This window comes from Bradysia coprophila (genome assembly GCF_014529535.1).
Source record: "Bradysia coprophila strain Holo2 chromosome IV unlocalized genomic scaffold, BU_Bcop_v1 contig_81, whole genome shotgun sequence".
NCBI classification, from domain to species: domain Eukaryota; kingdom Metazoa; phylum Arthropoda; class Insecta; order Diptera; family Sciaridae; genus Bradysia; species Bradysia coprophila.
The window spans coordinates 4,903,950-4,925,225 of NW_023503375.1; the positions used below are offsets into that span (position 1 = coordinate 4,903,950).

General features: G+C 36.1%; 2 protein-coding genes and 1 long non-coding RNA gene across 3 annotated transcripts in view; 1 reads left to right on the forward strand and 2 right to left on the reverse strand.

Annotated features, from left to right (window-relative positions):
- Positions 1–21,276, reverse strand: part of LOC119072287 — a 381,328-nt gene that overhangs the window by 246,608 nt on the left and 113,444 nt on the right. The window lies entirely within an intron of this gene.
- Positions 1–21,276, forward strand: part of LOC119072236 — a 273,319-nt gene that overhangs the window by 15,708 nt on the left and 236,335 nt on the right. Inside the window, exon 2 of the mRNA XM_037177409.1 lies at positions 8,858–9,702. Coding sequence (XP_037033304.1) covers positions 8,872–9,702 — 831 coding nt within the window. The 5' untranslated portion in view covers positions 8,858–8,871. The remainder of the gene's footprint in view (positions 1–8,857; positions 9,703–21,276) is intronic.
- On the reverse strand, positions 10,843–12,831 carry LOC119072279. The gene is made up of 5 exons (XM_037177473.1): positions 12,703–12,831; positions 11,864–11,974; positions 11,648–11,802; positions 11,507–11,579; positions 10,843–11,446 (listed from the first exon to the last, which is right to left on the reverse strand). Exons 1-5 carry the CDS (start codon positions 12,751–12,753, stop codon positions 11,327–11,329), a joined length of 510 nt encoding a protein of 169 aa, XP_037033368.1. The 5' UTR covers positions 12,754–12,831; the 3' UTR covers positions 10,843–11,326.

A 21,276-nucleotide genomic window follows, 5' to 3' on the forward strand; every position in this document is an offset into this window, starting at 1 on the left:
GAAGAGGTTCAAACGCTCGAAACGGTACGATGATCGCCTTGCTTTTTGTTCTCTTCGCAGGCAATTTCAGGCTTCCCATCGGTCTTGTTATGCGTTCTATCTGTCTAAGGTACAAGAAGGCTTGTCCTCTGATCATACGAGGTTTTGGTCATATGTGAATGCTAGGCGTGAATCTAGGGCTATCCGAAGACTATGCGTAAGGGCAGTGTCGTGAACTGTTCGCCGATTTTTTCGAGGGAGTGTACAGTGCTGACGATAGAAGCGACAGTGGTGAGTTTGGGACTCCGAGGTATGTAGATATTGGCTCGTCGTCGTTAAGCTATGACGAAGTGTATAAGTCGATCAATGGAGTGAAGACATCAAAAGGCGATGGCCCTGATAATGTCTCACCTTTGTTTTTGAAGAACGGCTCGGATGTCTTGGCCGATCCGCTTCTCTTTCGACATTTGGGAAATTTTTTGAGTCGATTGTAGCTGGTATGTGGATGTGTAAGCTGAAGAGGATCGTGTCTTTCAAGCAACATGGGTTCATGAGGAAGAGGTCAACTTTGTCGAAACTAGTGGGTTTTGTTAATGAGGCTGTCAATGTCATGGAGTCCGGCTGTCAACTAGACGCTCTGTACACTGACATACGTAAAGCATTCGATAGTGTCTTACAGCTTGCTAGTGCAGAAGCTGAAAGAGATTGGCATTCACTCAAGTCTACTTGGTTGGATTCACTCGTACCTGAGTGGCCGTTAGTTGGTGAGGTTGTCGGGTTGGAAGTCACGTTCGTTTTGTTTATTGTTTTTGTCAATGACGTCACGTCAGTGTTTGCTTCAGCCAATAAGTTTCTGTTGTTTGATGACCTGAAGATATTTCTTCGAGTGAGCTGTATACTCGATTGTGTGTTGCTTCAGCGTGACCTTGACGCACTCTCTCGCTGGTGTTGCCCGGGATTTTGAAACAATTTTATCGTTTAGTTGACCCGTGAGCCAATAGGGCCACGTATCGCCGTTTGATCAAGTCTCTATCAATTGATTGTGAACTGAAATTCGCTGTTGGCTCATATGTTTGCTGATACCAAAACCGTGTAGTTGGATGAAGATTGGTCTATTTTGTCAATTTTTTTTGAAATTTTGGGAAAAGTTTTTTAAAAAAATTACCAAAAGTAGGCCCTGTTTCGAGGGGTCATCGACTATCCGAAATTGTGTGGCACCAATTGCCCATTTCAGGGAGGGTTTCACTGAACAGTGAACATATACATAGATTGTGTGGCATTTTCTTGTCGAACTGTGAACCCCATTTCGCTGAGTCGGTTTATTCAGTTCCATTGGCAACGATTCATTTAGCAAAGGCAATGGTTGTTATAGAACCAATCCAATCTTGACATCAAACGTGTTTACTTATCCCTTGTAACCTGTAGCTAAAATCTACAATCCATGGCAGTAGTCACTGAAGCATATAGTCTGAGTTTCGTCATGAGACTACGGTTTCTTCCATAAGAGGTGGCAAGAATCTACAGTTTTCTTATTGCACAAATGTTGTAAAACTTCAGTTTTTTGTGTTTGATGTCGGCATTCCGTCTATATATCGGAACGTGAACATGTTATTCGTGCTCCACGGTGCACATTATTCAGTGTTCTATACCGATAGAACCGGCATGGCAATACATTATGCACCTTTGCCGTGTACGTGAGGTTATAAATATGATTCTGGCAAATTCGGAAAACATACAAGGTGTATGTAATGTACGGGATATATTGAAAAATATTCGATGCATTGTGTGCATAAAACATTTAATTATTCCACACACAAGAAGCGAGCCACATTTTCTAAGTTTTTCCATATTTTTTTTTCTCTTTATTTACAAAAATTTTATTAGTCGTAAGTCTCTCTCGGTTCTATATGTTATCAGGCAAATCAATATTTTAAGTGAGTATGTCGTGTACCACATGAAAAACAATTTTTGACATGCCTTGGGTAGAAAACATTATTCATGTCTGACATCTTGGAAAAGAAATTTTTGTTCCATTTTGGAGCGACAGGAAATTGTATGGTGTAACCAGTAAAGTGGTTTTTAGCGAAAGAGCTTTTGTGCATGTGTACCCTCACGTAAAAGTTCTGTGATGGTTTTTCGGTATGTTTTACACAGTAGAGTGACGATGGAAGGAAGAAAAGTTTTTTTTTGTCAGGACAGCAAAAAGCTTAATGAAATATCGATTTGGAATATCCTATAAGAGATAGGTGGGACACACAAAGAGAAAAGTTTATATTTTTCACTGGATTTTATTTTTGTGCCGCAGTATAGCTCTGTGTGTGTACAAAATGTTTTCATATAAAGAAGGAAAAAAAATAAATTTTTAACAAAAAATAATTTATCATTCTGATGAAAGCTCAGAAAGCCATCGTCTTCATAACATTTTCGCCCCATTTCTTTAACAGACAACAATTTTTTCATCGTTTTTTTGTTCATCTTCTTTTACATCCAATTCAGCGTGTACGCGACATAATGCAAAACGCAAACAAAACTGCAAGGCTTCTTAAGAATTGTAAATATTATACAATGTCGTCAAGTGCTTGTTTAAAATATGTTTCGTTTCGTTTCGTTTTTTTTCTACTATTTTCTCTGTGAACATGTTTCGTTTTATATGTACTCCAACTGTATAAATCTAACACAGACACATTGAGACATGAAGTACGTACCCAGTTAAAGAAATATTCTCGGAAAATATGCTTTTCCGTATAATGGTTAAAGAGATGGGATTTAAGGGCTGATTGTTTGTTCTTGTAAGTTTTCTGTAATGTGGAATGATTTATTTATTATATGGAATTGGATGGTGTGTATGCTGTACGACGTACATTGAAAACTACCAAACCGACACAGCACGTAGCAATAAATTCCTCGGTTTTGCATGTATCGTCACATTTTCATAAGTGAACGATTTTTAAAGCCTTTCGGTTATGTTGTCTGTGTTGTGTGTTGCATAATTGCAGTTTGCAAATGAACACAAATTTATGTAGTTCGTGTCTGTTATTTAAGAGATAAAGCTGGTAGAATAACAACATGATTACTGTAACAAAGAGGAGTCTGTCAGAACTTCATTTTGCTCAATACTTTTGATACGAAGGGTTTGAATTGTTTCTTTAATTCAATAATAATACGCCCAGATCGGTATTAACAGTGCCTGTTTACATTCTGTTGCTGATTATGTCCTCGAAACAATATATGGCTAAGCAGATTACTGGGACATACTAGACGTAAAGATTCTATTAAACTTTGGCAAATAACTTTCAGTTGAAATTTTCGAGTGTTTTATACACAAAATCTATTACGTCATTTGTTGAAACAAACACCGAGACAAACACTTTTGTACAGTGCCTTTTTGGATTTTTTTTTGCCAAATATGAAAATTGTCCCCAATTAATAATTGGCAATTTTACTAAATGGTATTATAAGGAATTTGAAGTGCCTTGGTCTGGGAGCTGCGGTAATGGACCGAGAAAACCACCTTTTCTACAGTTATTTTAATATTTTCGTAATTTATTGTAATGCTTTCGACTTGAAGAATCTACAGTCATCTTTCATTAAAAACGTGTGTTGTATTCAAAAACTATACTTATATCGGAGCTATATTTGAATGTCTTTAATAGAAACTTTCAATGACATAATTAAAACAATCTTAGCAGTTAATGCATCACTCTTAAACTAATTTTCAGATATAGCGCTGTAACTTTGGAAAAAATACAGATTTTGTCATATTTCGATTTAGCTTCACTTCAAGTTTCCTGACAAGGTCTTTCTAATGAGCGATCACTCACAAAATCTGAACACTTTTAGATGAAATTTTAGAATCTTTTTGAGATATTTTCAGTTTTTATCGATTTTTTCCCCAAAATTCGCTGAACTCAAATTTTGTTCATATTTTTTCCTATTTTCTGAACCGCAAAACCTTTCAGAAAAAAACACATTCCCGCAACTTACGATATGTTTTTGGTGAAGCTAGAAATTCTAAAGTGAAGATATTAACCTGTCACAGACGGCAAGCATATTAACAGTTTTACTGTTCAAACCAGTGGCGCCGACTTCAGTGGTGCCCAAAGGCTCGGGCACCACCCTCAGCAAATTCATCGAGGCTGAGCACCACCCTAAATCACCAACACTTTTTTCAGTAAAACGGCTTCTTTTGTCCTTTTTAGCCCCGTACGAAGTACTGGGGGCTTATAAGATTAATATGCCGTTTGTAACACGTCGAATTGGAAGCAGACAGTAAGGGCAAAGCATTTGGTTGTGTTCATAGATGACGAATCCGCAATAAAAAAAATGTCCGTCCGTCCGTCCATCCGTCCGTCCATCCGTCCGTCCGTCCGTCCGTCCGTCCGTGACCCCTCTAGCTTGAGTAAATCACAACCTTTTTTCAAAATTCTTTTTTTTTCCCGATTCGTATCGACAAAAGTAAGGTCAAGTTCGAAAATGGGCATGGTAGGGTCGGCCCCTCCAGAGCTAGGGCCCTATAGGTGTTTTTCAGTCTTTCGACGATATCTACCGAAATACGCACGCAATAGCTGCTTGTGATATATCAAATGAAAGGTATTGACGAGTAGAACAAAGTTGCTGAACATTGTTTTTGGGTAAGATGCAACGCGGGCTTGTTGGGAGGGCTCAAAGGTCGTTACTCGGCCCTAAGTGTTTTTTGCACATAAATCGAGTAAATCTCATCCGATTTTGCTAGATTTTGTTTCATTTGAGAGATAATTGAATACCGAAAATAACGTGGCGAAAAAAGTTTCAAATTTGGGCCCTTGGACTAAGGCCGCTACTCGGCCCTAAGTGCTTTTTACACATAAATCGAGTAAATCTCATCCGATTTTGCGAGATTTAGTTTTTTATGGAAGGGAATTGAATACAGAAAATAACGTGGCGAAAAAAGTTTCAAATTTGGGCCCTTGGACTAAGGCCGCTACTCGGCCCTAAGTGTTTTTTGCACATAAATCGAGTAAATCTCATCCGATTTTGCTAGATTTTGTTCCATTTGAGAGATAATTGAATGCCGAATAGAATGATGGCAAAAAAAGTTTCAAATTTGGGCCCTTGGACTAAGGCCGCTACTCGGCCCTAAGTGTTTTTTGCACATAAATCGAGTAAATCTCATCCGATTTTGCTAGATTTTGTTCCATTTGAGAGATAATTGAATGCCGAATAGAATGATGGCAAAAAAAGTTTCAAATTTGGGCCCTTGGACTAAGGCCGCTACTCGGCCCTAAGTCATAAATCGAGTAAATCTCATCCGATTTTGCTAGATTTTGTTTCATTTGAGAGATAATTGAATACCGAAAGTAACGTGGCGAAAAAAATTTCAAATTTGGGCCCTTGGACTAAGGCCGCTACTCGGCCCTAAGTGTTTTTTGCACATAAATCGAGTAAATCTCATCCGATTTTGCTAGATTTTTTTCCATTTGAGAGATAATTGAATGCCGAATAGAATGATGGCAAAAAAAGTTTCAAATTTGGGCCCTTGGACTAAGGCCGCTACTCGACCCTAAGTGTTTTTTGCACATAAATCGAGTAAATCTCATCCGATTTTGCTAGATTTTGTTCCATTTGAGAGATAATTGAATACCGAAAATAACGTGGCGAAAAAAGTTTCAAATTTGGGCCCTTGGACTAAGGCCGCTAATCGGCCCTAAGTGCTTTTTACACATAAATCGAGTAAATCTCATCCGATTTTGCGAGATTTAGTTTTTTATGGAAAGGAATTGAATACAGAAAATAACGTGGCGAAAAAAGTTTCAAATTTGGGCCCTTGGACTAATGGCGCTACTCGGCCCTAAGTGTTTTTTGCACATAAATCGAGTAAATCTCATCCGATTTTGCTAGATTTAGTTTTTTGTGGAAGGTAATTGAATACCGAAAATAACGTGGAAAAAAAAGTTTCAAATTTGGGCCCTTGGACTAAGGCCGCTACTCGGCCCTAAGTGTTTTTTGCACATAAATCGAGTAAATCTCATCCGATTTTGCTAGTTTTTGTTTCATTTGAGAGATAATTACCCAATACCCAATGGAAAGTTGGCAAAAAAATTTGGGTTTCTAAAATAATATCGTAAATTGTTGGTTTTATTTGAGAGGTACTTCGTACGGGCTTTCGTAATTGCGCTATGCGCAATTTTAAAAATGAACACTTTCAGTAAATTTGACCATGCCCAACTTGGTATTAGGGTTCCGGGCGTATTACGGCTACGGACGTATTATGGTTACGGACGAAATAGGATTACGGGTCGTACGGGGCTAAGTCGCAGCAAACGCTCCGACTGTTCTGATGCCTTGTTTTCATGTAAATACAAAAATTCGGTAAAATAAAAAAAAAAACGCTGCGCGGCCATATGTTTGTCGATACTTTTCTGAAATAATAAAATGATTCAAATGAATCATCAGCAATCACTTCACATGAAAACTATTACAAAATTGTATACTTTCTTCGAAATTTTCAAAGTTCAGCTCTAGTGCTTTCTTGAAATGTATTTTTAGAAACTATCCAGACGTCAAAACGCACGCTAAAAATTGTGAAAAAAATTTGCTCGCTTCGCTTCGCTACATTATTCGCTATGATTCCGATTGCAATTATCCATAGCACTTTCTAGTAATGAAGTTTCATCGAAAATTTGATAAAAAGGTCGAAAATACCTGAGAAGTACTGCTAAGTAATAATACACCAGAGCCATCAGCTATGACTTGCTCTTTTTATACTCTTTTTCCCTCTCAAATTTCCTCTTTTTAAAATTTTCTACTGGGAACCCTATGTACTTTCATCAAAATACAGTCAACTTGTGTATGTGTCACATACTATGTGTAGATCTTGTCTAAAATCATTTTTCCTTAAAAAATAAATATTTCTAAAACATGAAAAATTCGTGTATCGTAAAATCTTAGGTCAACAATATTTTCTTATTCTTACATTTTTTGGGCACCATGCTTCAAAAAATTGAGTCCACGCTACTGGTTCAAACTATTACTTCATTTGATCAAAGATTTACATAGGTTGAATGTTAGAAATCTTGTACTTCATTTGTTTTGAACATGGGTTTTGCTATATAAGACCTCATCAGTCAGAGCTTGTGGTTTATTTTTGCTGTCGTTGTCGAAAAATGTAAATGAAAATGTAAATTCCGTTTTAGTGTAATTTCTCTCAAGTGCTCAAGTTAAAATCTGGAAAGATTCTGGAAATATGTTTTTATGAGTCAAAGTCAGAGTGTGCACATCTGTGCTATTTTTGAAAAAAAAAAAATTGGACCGCTATTCTAGGGTGAAAAAATACTTTCAACAATTGAATATGCTCCACCATTTTCAAAAATTTGAAGAAAAAAATTACCTGTGTTGTGCATCCCCAGAAGACTAATTAATGACGATGATGATAATTTCTTCTCTAACATAAGAAAAGTCACTGAATTTTCAGATTTTCAGATATTTGTACACAGAATTCATTATGGATTACGTCATTCATGCCATTCTTTTAAGTACTTTTCGTTGAGGACACCAAATACCACAACTACCAAGATTATGAAGCTTGGGTACGCTTAGGAACGTTACTTTCATGCTACACATTGAAGAAAAATCCTAAACAGAATTTGCTCTCACCGGGATTGAACTCTGATTTTCTTGGTGGAAGTACGTTACCACTGAGCCAGCCCGTTCCTTAACGACCTGTTTACTGGGACAAAAACCATTAATATTAAATTCCCTATACTGCCATTTAGTATCTTAAGGGGGACAATTCAAATGCTAACTTTGCAATGCCCTTTGGTAAAAATTTTGCTGTGTTGCCCTTTCCTAAAAATCTTCCTTATTTTAACAGTACTGGGGTTTCTACAAATTCTAAAAAGTTCCATAAGGTAGGCACTGGTATGCTGTTTTGAGCATGTTTACTTAATTGTAGATATTTTCATATAATATGCAATGTTTAGAATCTATTTTCTACACTCGAAAGCCCATGACAAAATAACGTTTTGTTGTCGCTTTGTCTAATGACAGTACTGGGGAGAAAATGTGTGTTTTCTCGGCTCTTGTTTTGACATGAGTGAAAATGTTTTCTCCCCCGGTCACTTCTGTTTTTGTTTTTGAAAGCTCTTCCCTCAGTAAACAAATAACTAAAAACATATGGCAGTTCCCATGATCTCTAGTTGAAAACTAAACTGCTTGACTTGACGGATAGTGAAAATAAAATTTGCCTAGAAAACAAAACCATTTTACTACAGTGCATCGTTCGTTGCAATAATTTGAGACAAAATATTGTGTTGAATCAGCAAGCTTACAGCCATAAGAACGAACCTATCGACAGAAAAATGAAACATTTGTTCCATACCACCATCGCTGGCAAAAAATGTTTAACGTGCACTTCTAATATAACTCTATATAATACATCGAATGGAAAGCACTTCTCTATTGTTGTTGCTCAGTCTTTGAACGGTACCGTAGGTAACATTGTGTTTGCATATTAAATTTTCGATTTACTTGATTTTCCGACTGAATCAGAATTATTTTGCTTATTAAATTATGTGATGTGTAGAGAGAGGAAAAGATGTCGAAGCGATATAAAGGTTGTCATCATTACAATAAAGAAACGAAATTTTCCTGATTTTCCTATCCAATTCTGTTTGTTTAATTTGTTACGTTTCGCGGAAAAATTTCTATTATACACACAACACACACACACACATCCACTCAGAGGGTAGAGAGGAAAATTTTAATCAAATCAGTGTTCATTCAATAAAATAGCAAAGTTTTCGAATCATATTGCATATTCCGTGCTAAATGAAATGGAAGACTTTTCCCTTTTGTGCTACCCAATTTTTTTGTTTTAATTATCTTTTCTTCTTTCGCACAGATTCATCATCAATCATGTCAGAATCACTGCCAATCACAACAGCACCCAAGCGTCGTATGGACCACCATCCGTTTGTATTCAGCCATTTATCAGAATCATGCAAAAATACACCGAATCTAACCAGAAAACTCGAACCATATCATCATGCACTGTTGGAAAGTGGCTGTCAAAGTGCTAAATCATCGCCACTGCCTCATCGTCGCTTAGATAAACTCGAAGGAGTTATTCGCGATAAACCATCACCAATTGCTCTAAGAAAAACTGCAGACGTTGATGATAATGTCGGTAGTTCAGCAGAATCATCGCCAAGTGTTTTTCGTAAGTTTAACAACGGTTTTACACCGTGCAATGTAAGTGAATCGTCTCCGACACCATGTAGACGTCATGAATTATCGTATAATAACGGTCGTCGGAATACAGACTGTGGTTGTGCCAATTCGAACGTAGAAAACAGTACACCGATGATGCGACGGCGAGTCGATTCGGATTGTACGTGTACGAGGAAAATTACGCTCGCCAAACAGTTATCGAATGCGGAAACTATGTCCAAGTCTGAGTGCATGTGTTCGCCGTTGATGCAAAAGAAATTCGGATCGCCGGCGAAAAGTGTTTTAGGCGAACCGGGCTGTTTCAGTTCGCCCATTCATCGGGCCGGCGAGCACGGCTCTAGTTTTACGAATTTCGGTAGTCCGGCTAAGAGTTTATTGGGCGAACCGGGTGTGTTTGCGTCGCCGGCTCGTAGTCTTTGCATAAGTCCGTGTGATGAGAATTTGGACGCTGAGGTTATTCAACAGCCCGATCAGACTGTTATTTCCGGATGGTTGAAATTTCGAGACAACAAAAGGGTAAGTTTTCAGAATTATTATGGAAAGGAGCGCGGTTTACGAGAATCTAGACCTTTAATTGAATGGAGTAATTTATGAACAACAAGTGGAGAAGGTAGCATACACTGCCACGTTATAGCCCCGTACAATCTTATATACATATTGAGTACGTGGCCCTAGTACCCTAGTACCTAAACAAAATGTAGGAAGAACCACCACTATCGACCATAAATTTATGACACAATCTTAGAACCAGCATATTACCACCTTAACAATCCCGAAAGTACAGAAGGGTTTAAAAAAAACCTCACAAATCCTTGAAATCACTCCGAATTCTAGAACTGTGAAGAGGGTAGACCGTGGGAGTGATGGAATTTTAGGAACCAACACATAGTGAACTCGATAATTTCAAAATTCCAGAAGGGAACCCAAAGTAATCTTACAAATCCTTTAAATACCTTGATTTTTACAAGTGGGAAAATGGTAGATCATCTGGGGTTGCGTAATTTTGGGAACCAACATGCTACCACCCCAAAAATACCAAAGTCCAGAAGAAAATCCAAAAAACCCTCAGAAATCCTTTAAAATTCAAAATTTTTAGAACTGGGAAGATAGTGGACCATGAGGAGTGGTGTCACTTTGTGAACTACCACCTCAATATTCCAAAAGTTGAAAAGCCAGATGATCCAGTGAACAGATTTCCAATATTCCCAGATTGATGTGGTCAATACTTCTCATTGGACACTCAATACTTCCGTAAATATATGCGAAAAACCTTGACAAGCGCTCTAAAATAGCACAGTTTCCAGTATTTCTTTGAAACTGCTAACCGAATTTTCTAATTTTCAACGAGGATCTTACAATTGTCAATCAGGGAAAAAGGATTCTCAACATTTGTTCAAGGTGTTAACTATTTGCATGAAAATTTCTAGCGAATTTTAAGCGAAATGAAAATACGAGACAGGCCAGTTGTCATACTGAAGTGGGTGGCATGGTTATCACAAAACCGATAACCGATTACACCCAATCGAATGTTTCTAATTTATCTGACCTGATCTGAGACCAATATTTCAAAATGATTTCTTATATCAATCGCTGCACAACTTCTCCTGTAAACTCTATACATGCTCTGCGCAGAGTTTTCCAATTTCATCGCAATAAACACGGATTTCACGAAATGCAGCAGCACACACCTCATAACGTTAATGCTTTATGAAATATTTATTCACTAAATACCCCAGCAATCTATCCGAGTAGCATTCAGCTAATTTTTGGCCAATTCAGACATTACCACAATAGCATTTACACAATGGAACACCCGTATAGATAAATGGCTTAATTTTCAAGGCAATTTTGTGGTAAATGCTGCAGCAGAGTAGTGCCTTTATTATCGGAAACTCCATTCCACATAGAAGCAAAATTGGTATATGAGTGACAATGCAGAACTTTGCATCAAATGAATTACATTTTGTCGGACTATTCACCGGCACCGTATGTTCGATGTGAACTTGTGAACTAAGTTGATGGCATTAAAGTTACGGTTTTTATTTTTTGTTTTTGGTTGAGCTTTACAATTTAATATAAATTAATTTCGGCTCGGTAGCGTTGAGTTTACATTCAACGGTATGGGTTGAGTACATCAATGTTAATACCGATGCATCGATGCTATCATCTGATGGAAATCGTGGTAATCTGGTACTTCATCACGAGAACAAGCCACGTATCGTTCGATGCTCTTTCTCACTTTTGCCGGGTATGTCTGAAGCTGCAGACGAAAATTTATTTAGTAGATTGTCAGATTAAAATTTCTCTCATTAAATTTTACCATCACAGTAATTTCATAGTTCAGTCTGGCTATTTCAATGATAATGATTCCTTGGAATCTCAATTCACAAGCTCTGTAATCCGAACAATCATAGAGTGAAATCAAATTTCTATTTTTAAAATTTTACTTTGAATTTCTTACTCTCTTTGAATAAGCTCCCATCGCGTTGGTGGGTCACTCATTTCGATTGCGTCACAAGACCTACGAATTTCAATAATGTGTCCTATTCTGTTAAAGACATCCAAAACCCAACCGCCAAACTCTTCTGCTATCGGTCTTAAGTCGTCACGAAGCGTCTAGTTATATGAGTCTTTGAGCAACGAATTTCGAAGACTTTAGAGAAATAGATTAACAAACCTCAGCACAAGATTCGAGCAGAAAACTTTTTCTTAGAATTTCTTGGTAACGTTCCAGGAAGGCTTCATCAAGGTAGGGTTCCGCCAGCTCTGTTGGTTTTGCATAGACCACCTGAAACCAATAATTTGTCATTGTTAAAAAAGCAAGCAATTGAAGACTAAATTGGCTGTAGACTTTGTTCGTACTGGACTCATATTGAGTTTTATGGTGCAGTTAAGCACGTAGATACATTTTCATCGAATGTTTGAACTACATGTTGAACAAATAAACTATTTCACAGCGTAGGCGACAAAATAGTTTTTTTGTTCACCTCGCTGAAACTTCGGGGTCTCTGGAAACGTTGGAATCGTTCCCTTGGTGAACAAATAACTATTTCTTGCGTGTGGTGTGATCAACCATATTTTCTCTCCTTAATGTGAGAAGTAGTTATTTACGTAACAAGGACGAAGACCTAAAATTCTTTTCCATGTTTGGTTTGTTCTCCATTTATTCATTGTCTCTCAAATTCATCTATAACTTCCCGCATAGTTCACTTATTTACCCACAGAACTAGTATTATCCAGACCGCACTGTCTACTGAGACAACACTTTGTTTAAGTTTTCAAAAATGGTACGGCGAATTGATGTTTTCGTTTCGTGGAGACACTTGTGCGAAATGGAGATACTCGCTTCGCTCTTGTTGGGATTTCTATTTTTTTTCTCCCGGTAAACGAATAACTATGACCGCCTAATCTATCTACAAAATCCACATTGAACCAAATAACAATTTAAATTGAGATAAAATTTACTCTCAACAACTCGTAACTTTAATTTAAAATTCTATGCAGAAATTCACTTACCAGAGGGCACAGTAAAGTGAAACAAACAAGTGCTACACAAATCGATTTCATTGTTCTCAACGCTCAACAACCAATTGTAAACTGAACCAATTTCTAATCTACCTCATTATTTATAGAGCAAGACACGAAAAATCTTCAGTTGATGTTGAACGCTTAAAATGCTGTCAATTGAAACACGTTCCTCAAAATAATCTTTTGGATAGCAGATAAAGATTCCGAACTTTAAATCCGTTGTCCGATTGTTTTCAGCTTCTTATTTTAAAGTTATAAATAGTCTAATCTGCCTGGAACACTTAAGATTTAAGAGATTCGAGTAGAGAAATGAATGAACTTGTCTCGATTGTAAATCGAATCGCAACCGTATCTATTGTACAGAAAAAAAATATTCGAAAGGATGATGTTTTCATTGTTGGCGTACTTGAAAACTCCTAATCTAACTTGATTGTAAATTGTTATTGAATTGAAGCATACTCAAATCTACATGCACAACACATTCAATGTAAAAGATAATATCTTAATGAATACTCTACATAATCATCAATTTATCTTCTTGATACATTGCAGTGCATAAATATGATAATTGGCTGGATTATTATTCTATGAAGAAGCATCGAAAGCAGCACAATGCCAACAGAGTGTTGACCCAAAATCATTACTGTTGCTTAAAAAAAAAGAAAGTCACTAGCCAGATAACAACACTCATTGTCGTCGTTGGGAGAAGATAGTAAGATTAAAGCGTGCGGTTCAAACATTTAAAAAAAAAAAATTGTACACATGTACATTTTGCGTGCGATGGGGAAGATGTGGTCTAAAATTCGTTGTTTTTCACGTACACTCTTTGTGAAGTGAAACAATTGTTTGTGCCACCGAGAATTGAAATACGACTCTTTTCAGCACTCATTTTAGTGTTGTAAAGTGACTTATTTCAGCACTCAAAGCAGTGTTGTTATGGAATTTGTATGAGTCATTACAGCATTCGTTTTACAAAATGCAAAGCAATGTGATCGATCAAAGAAGAGTGATTTGATTGTTTACCATGAAAATTATGATTTTTTGGTTATTTGTCTATTTCAATTCTCGGTTGGCACAAAGCATGATGTGTTACACGTATTGTAATGAGATTACTGACGACAGTGCTGAAAAAATCAACATTACAATACTTGTAACACAACATACTATTAACATACGTTTGTTTTCCCTGGTGTCGAAAGTGGCTTATTACAACACTAGGGATGAAAAGTAAACTGACTATAAGCGTAAGCTCAAAGGCATGTAATAGTATGTCGGGCAAGCCGATATGAGTACATGTTTCGTTCTATACTTCATGTAGCTGTATTATATTTTACTATATACGCGCGAGTGTTTTGGTGCAAACAATAAGTAATATTCACTCCCTACTTATGTGATGTTCATTCCATGTTATGTATCGCCATTACATCACACCAATACACTCTCGCATGTGTAGTAATATATATTACACACCTGTCACAAGTATGTACTCTATTTTATTACAAAAGCGAAAACTAGACAACAACATAGACCTGAAGTGTAATTTTTGAATTATTCTTCTAATTAAGTAATTTTGACATAGGCGCGGTATGTGATAAAATCCATTACATAACTCGGCATAAAAAGGTGAAAAGTAGAATTTTCCTGTGTCTTTTATTGAACAGAGGCGAAGCCGAAGTCAATAAACTCACGAAATATGTTATGTAAAATACTGTTGACGGTTGTTTTACTTTCACTGGTAACTTTGTCGATGTTTTTTATTGTGTGAAACTCTGCCTAAAATATGAAGATTAAGAAAGTTATGCGGCAATTTAAACTTGCATAAGGTAGACTAAAGTAGTACAGCGACTAACATTCTAAAACCAGCCAATGTAAGGTATAGTTGATCGACCATTTTAACATTTCCCAATATTTCCACAATAATTTAATTCGACAATCACAAGTGCTCCGGGAACCTCAAACTGTGGCTGGTTGTCACTTTCAAAACATATCTAAACTTTAACAGATTTTAACATGCAATAATCCTTTGGAAAGGTGAAGATTATTGGTCCTCTTCACAGTCGGAAATTATTGGTCGATAAGGTCGTTTTCTTCACAGTCGGAAATTATTGGTCGATAAGGTCGTTTTCTTGGTCCATTCTCGCATCTCCCGGTATCACAGCTAAAATGTTAAAAGTCTGAATCCTCCTACGCGTTCTACGAAATCTGCCAACGTCTCCTAATAGAGACATGACTGTGAGCAGTTACTTGGTCTGGTAGCTTGGCTATTTTTTTATGGTAATAAGAAAAACCTTCAATTAAATGGATATATCCGAAGGGCTTTTTGAATTTTGTATGAATGAATAACAATGAAAGGATTTTTGATCCAGGCAGGACAACAAGTCAAAACTAATCTTTAGAACGCTACCACTGAATTTTTCGTTAGCATACATCTCGTTAGTGGCATACATCTCATTTTTTTTACATTTTTACTCTAAGTTATACCAACAATGGAAAAAGTAGGGCGTTATAATGGTGCTTTAACCGTAATGCAGTAATATTTTCATACGAAAAAAATGGATCATTCAATTTACCAAAGAAAATTCAATTCACCCGCTCTTCACAAATATCAATAAACATACACCGCAGAACATTCTCCTAAAACCGCTTTTCCTCATTTTCATATCCTTATTTAAAGTCCTTGAATAATACAGCGTATTTTTATATAAATAGAGAAAGCGACGGTGCTTACCATATAAAAACGACGGATTGATATAAATTTTATTATTTTTAATCCTAGCGTCTGTTTCAATGGTCTCTCTGTTCTTCTGTTTTTCGTACATTTATATTGAATTATTTATAACAGTAGGAGTTCAACCTTTAAGAGCCACCATTTGAATATTTAGTTTTTGGGGAGAAAATGAGAAAGTTTATTTTATACATCTTTATATATTCATGAAAAGAAATGGAAGACGAAATAGGAATAGGTTTTTGCATATTTGAATGTGCTCCGTTAATTTCTAGTATTGAAAGTAAAATTTTAAATTGAAAATTATATTCATTTCTACGCTTGTAGCTACAATTATCAGTGAAAAGGCTTGCTACATCTGAATCAAAAAATTAATTATTTTCCTAGCTGGAAGAGGGATAATAAGTGGGTCGAGTGCATCCCACTATTGAATCTGTTTTTCATAATTTTCTAGCTATGTCAGCTAGTTTTGCAACAGTTCACAAGAAAAAAAAAGTCGCAGATGCTCTAGGGGGCACTTAAAAATCACGTCAGCATTTTTCCATCTGTTCTCTGGTATCTTATAACATCCCCAGTTGTGAACGTGAGTTTTTGTATATTTAACTAACTTCGGTCTCGGTGGTTTAGCAACTTGAAGGCGAAAAGTCATGTTTCTGACTTTAACGATGAATCAGATAACCAACTCGCAACTTTTCACCCTGTTTCGATCTGAAAGACCATGCAACTTTCAATTTCTTAAAAGATTAAAAATTGCCACATTTCAACATGACGACTTTTTTGCATGTACAAATCTAGTGAATCATAAGCGAAATGAAAAATAAAAATGTCTAAATCGGTTCATCACCAAAAATGCTGCTTAACAGCAACAGAATTTATCTTAATCTCTATGGCACATATGTTTGGTCGCTGGAAGTCTGGTGTCTAACGCCTCTGTTTTCCAAAAAAAGGACCCTCTCGTCCACGCACGCTAAAGTACATATGAAAGAAAAGGGCATGCTTTGGTTTGCCCCCTTCCTGAAGAAAGTGGACGCGCTATTTGAATGACATATTCAGACATATTCAAAAACCAATGGATGTGTTCACTTCTTGCTGCACCTGTGTCATTTTTATAACGAAACTTCACCCACTCCAGATTTTATGAATATCTCCCTGACTGTCTAAGCTAATAAAATCAACTTTATCCACTTTCCCAAAAACAAACGCATTACGAACATATACTTAACTTACTAACAACCCCATGCATTCATCCATTAATCTCCTCAAAATACAATTGTTGATTTTTACGTATTATTATTCATACCCCATTAACACAATATATGCACATACCATGTCCTCAGACAAAACGAAGAACCTTTCATCGCTGAGATGCCAACGGTTCATAAATTGTACAAGTTTAAGACAATGAAAATTTTGAAATTTAATGATAAAGAGCATAAATGAAATTAGAAAACTTTTTAAATTACAAAGGGATATTCTTCGTCTCTTGATATATTCACTCATATTAGTTATGTCTAAGCCAACAATTTATGCACCCCTTTTCAAATAATATTTTATTTTCCAACATAACTTACGTGCTTTTATCTTCTCAAGACAATTATAAAACTCAACGTCTTTTAATCTTCCCTAATTTTAATAGCGTGCCTACTCTATGGCTTCCACCGACATATTATGCATTACTTCACTTGTGAATTATTTATTCCAGCAGGATGCCATCAGAAATTCCGGGCATTTATTGTTTTTTATTTTTTTTAGTACACAGATGGAATGGAAGTGTTCTATTTTGCCGCATAAGAACATACGTTGTTATGGTAAAAAGTTTGGAAATTATAGAATTGCATTTTAATGTAACGATTTGTAGGCAACTTACGTCCGATTTTACGCACTCATTGTCATTATGCCATAAGATATCTGGATGTCTCAAGCGAGGCAGCAGGAAGTTTTCTTTTGATAAGATTTTCATTAATGGATGATAATTTCGCATACAACGTTAACTTTGAACGGACGTAGGTAGTAGGGAGGCTCAAATTTGAATTAAAACTTTTCAGTGTCTCAAAGAAACCAATTCTTTAGATTAATTTTGCTCTGACAAAAAAAAATGGAGCTTGTGGATCTAACTGAAGTTAACAGAGATTGTGCCTATAGTTACAACTGAAGTCAGAATCCAACCTTTTCCGATTAAAACTGCCAAGAGAAAACTTGGGCGGATATCCGTGAACTTTGAACAAACCCTGAGCGACGGTTTTGCATACAATTAATTGTAATTAACTTACATCGCATTTTATATGGCAGAAGCTTGCAAATGATATCATACTCACCATACCAGCTATTGTACAATGGCTGATAATGATAGATTCATCATCAAAAACTCAAGAACTCAAAAATTTGGTAAACTTTAAAAAAATGAATTATCTTTAATGTGTCTCTCCGACGGTTATGCAATGATAATCAAAATTAATCGAATTGGATAGATATGAAAAAAAGCGATAAACGTTACGCGGAATAGTAATTGAATCTATTACTTCTTTTGTTCAAAGTGTTTTAAATTTTCTGAAACAGAAACTTATATTTCATTAAATTTCATGTTTCATCGTTGCATTTCACTATGTAAGAGAATACCAACAGTCGGACGAATTTTCGAGTGTACTTTTGGATACGTCTCCATGTCTACATTAAGGACAGACTCATTTCATTTGTTTAAACTACAACATTAATGTTTGACACAAAATCTTTTACTTCATAAGTTAAAGCACAACATTTTGCTATCGAACAAGATCAACACGCATTTTTATCATAATTTCTTCAAAATCTTTCTTGTCCAGGGCTCTCGATCACGAGATCTTCAAAATAAGCTGTCACAGAACAAAATTTAGTTTGCAATAAGCACGTCGAATTTTTTTAAATAATTTTTTTGGTCGATCTGGTGCATTGAGGAGAATTTATTAGAATCAAAAATCCATTTAAACGATCTTTTCTTGTGCAGTGACACTAAGAACTAGGTGAAAAGTTTCCAGTCTCGATACGAATGACTGTACCGACCACGACCTGGTCGAAATTTGGGGAAATGAAGCGTCAATTGGGCCGTATTTTCCGTCCTTTTGCCAACACTTCACACATTTCATAATAGTTATTTATGACATCAAGTGCATCAAGTGTATAATCTCGTAAAATAATTGACCCGGTTTCATCAACGACCAAAAAAAAGTGGAAAATTGATGTACCCTAATGACTTAGGTTGTTCTTGTGATCATCATTGTGTTTATTGTGCAACATAATATTCAGAACACTCATCACTTGTTTGTGCTTTTAAGCTTTCACATAAAATAGTTATTTATGTAACAAGAATCGTATATTATATTATCGGAATAGATATAAGATCCAATCCGAGGCGAAGCCAAGGTTGGCAATACGACGTGTGCAATAATATACCAGCATACGATTCGTTTTGCATACAACATTTCAATGAAGAAAATCGAAGATATTCGTAGTGTGACGTCAGCAACACATGGCTTTTTTCGCACTAGAGCGATAAAGTCCCTTGTAAATCCTTTATCGCAATAGTGCGATAAAATACGTTCATATAACATTGCACATAGGCTGCGTAAGTGCAAATATCAAGTATTAATTGCATTTCTTATTCAAATTCAACCGAATCCACAGAACGAAAAAAATGAAAATAACACACAGTCTCCAAAGAATGAACTTATAAAAAAGAGGAGAATTAAAAATGATGTGCTTGACTTGTGTAACACGATAAATTTATTGAAAAATCTGAGTTTTAATTTAATTCCATTTATTTGTTTAGCATCAAAATTATTCACAGCACTGAGTAAGATTGGAAAGTTTCGTGAAACACGAGGTTGTACAACACCGTCGTGTGCGCATTATGAAATATATATCGTGCAAACTTGATCACAACAAATAAATACTTGCTGTAAAGATAATTGAAATAAACTAAATAAATTTAACCGGAGTAAATTCTGAAATAAGCAAGTAGAGTAAACACAAGTGTAAGCATAAAACACAATTTAACAATTTATGTTAAAATCTTTCTCATGTTAAAGATGATGATGGTTCTGTGTATACGTATAAATATAGAAGATGTGGAAATGTGGAAAAGTATAGCCGAAACGCTAGCTACACACTTCCTTCCACATTATATCGAAAAATATAATGAAATGAGTATTCGGCATCATACATTTATACTCTCTCACCAAGTCAGTTCAGTGTGTGTACGTTACATGGTAAGCTGTATTATCGTTTTCCTCAGCCACGTCTGCGATAAAATGTTGAAGAATTCATTTTATAATTCTTCGCTTTGTCACTACCACATAGCGTCCTATTTATATAGCGCTAGAGTGGTGAACTACACCAAACCATATACGCTGATGGGTAAATATTGTAATACATACGGTATACTGCCGAAGAGCGACAATACACAATAATATATACCAACGTGGAGAGAGAGATGTAGAAAAGCCATAAATAATACCCTACGGGAAATTAGACAGATGACAAAATCATGAAGTATTTAAATGTACGAACAAGTTTTTATCTATCCGTTTATGCTTGACGGACAGCTTAATTAAATTCTGATCGATCACATTTATAATTCTTTATCTGTCGAATGAAACCCATGGAAGAATGTGGTGTTTTCCAAAGAAAAAAATAATTTATGAATTCGGTAAACGACAACTAGGTAAATTCGTAATTTTTCCTATAATTATATGCCTTAACAAGCAGACCACTTATCGATTACCATCAACTAAAGTAAACAAACCTTTGAAAAATGACGTGCATCAGGTGGAGTGGCTATTTATAATCTTTCAAAGACGGAAAGCAAATCACAAATTTTGAAACATTAAAAAAAGACATTCACAATTTGGGGGTGGGGAGACTCACTGTGGTCTTTTTTACTTATTCGCCTTATGTTACATTCAGATGTCTATTTCCTTACGTGTAAAATGGTTCAACTATATGACTGTCTATCGATATAGCTATTTTGCTAACTAGTTGTTTTGCACACTAGCTGTGAGATTGGCGATAAAGCGAAGCGAGAGCATTGTGCGTAAAACCTTCATTTATTAACGTGTTATCATCAAAATTTTATCTACTGTGGTGTCAAAATCACCAGAAATTAACACAATTTTAGTCAACAAAAGGTTCATTATTTTCAGACAAATTGTACACTTCCCTTTCTAAAACCAATGGTTTCGTATAACTTTTGGCGCACGATTCCGTTAATATAGTCTTTTACTTTACTGGTGAGGTAATATGGTCTTTCCCTTACTAGGGAACAATGACAATAAAGAAAATGAAGCGCAGAGTTTTAGTGTGTATTTGGTGATCCGAGCCAAAGCTGAGTTCTCTGGGGATCTCAACAAACTTCACACGAAAACTGGACTTTTCAACTTTTTATCCCTTGTTATGTCAAAGTCATTTGTACTTTTCGTGTGAACTTTATTTATCCGAGGCGAAACCGATGTCAATAAACACACAGAAACGAGAGATGTAGTAGATTTTACATGCTGAGGGCGTCGAAAGCAGTGTTTGAAACATGAAATAGCATTTTACATGCTACATGCGTCGAAAACCGCGCTTTTCATGTTTGAAGCACGTCTTTAGACGCGCCATCATGTAATATATATTATGCACCTGTTGCCAAGATTGATATTTTGACGTGTAGGACATTATTGCCCTAGCCGAAGGCGTGGGCCATAATGCCTACACGTCAAAATAACAGTCTGGCAATAGATGCATATCATATTTTATCTGTCGAGAACAAATATATCGAGATAAACAAAAACTCCCTAGAGGGATAAGCTCGAGATTATCGTTCT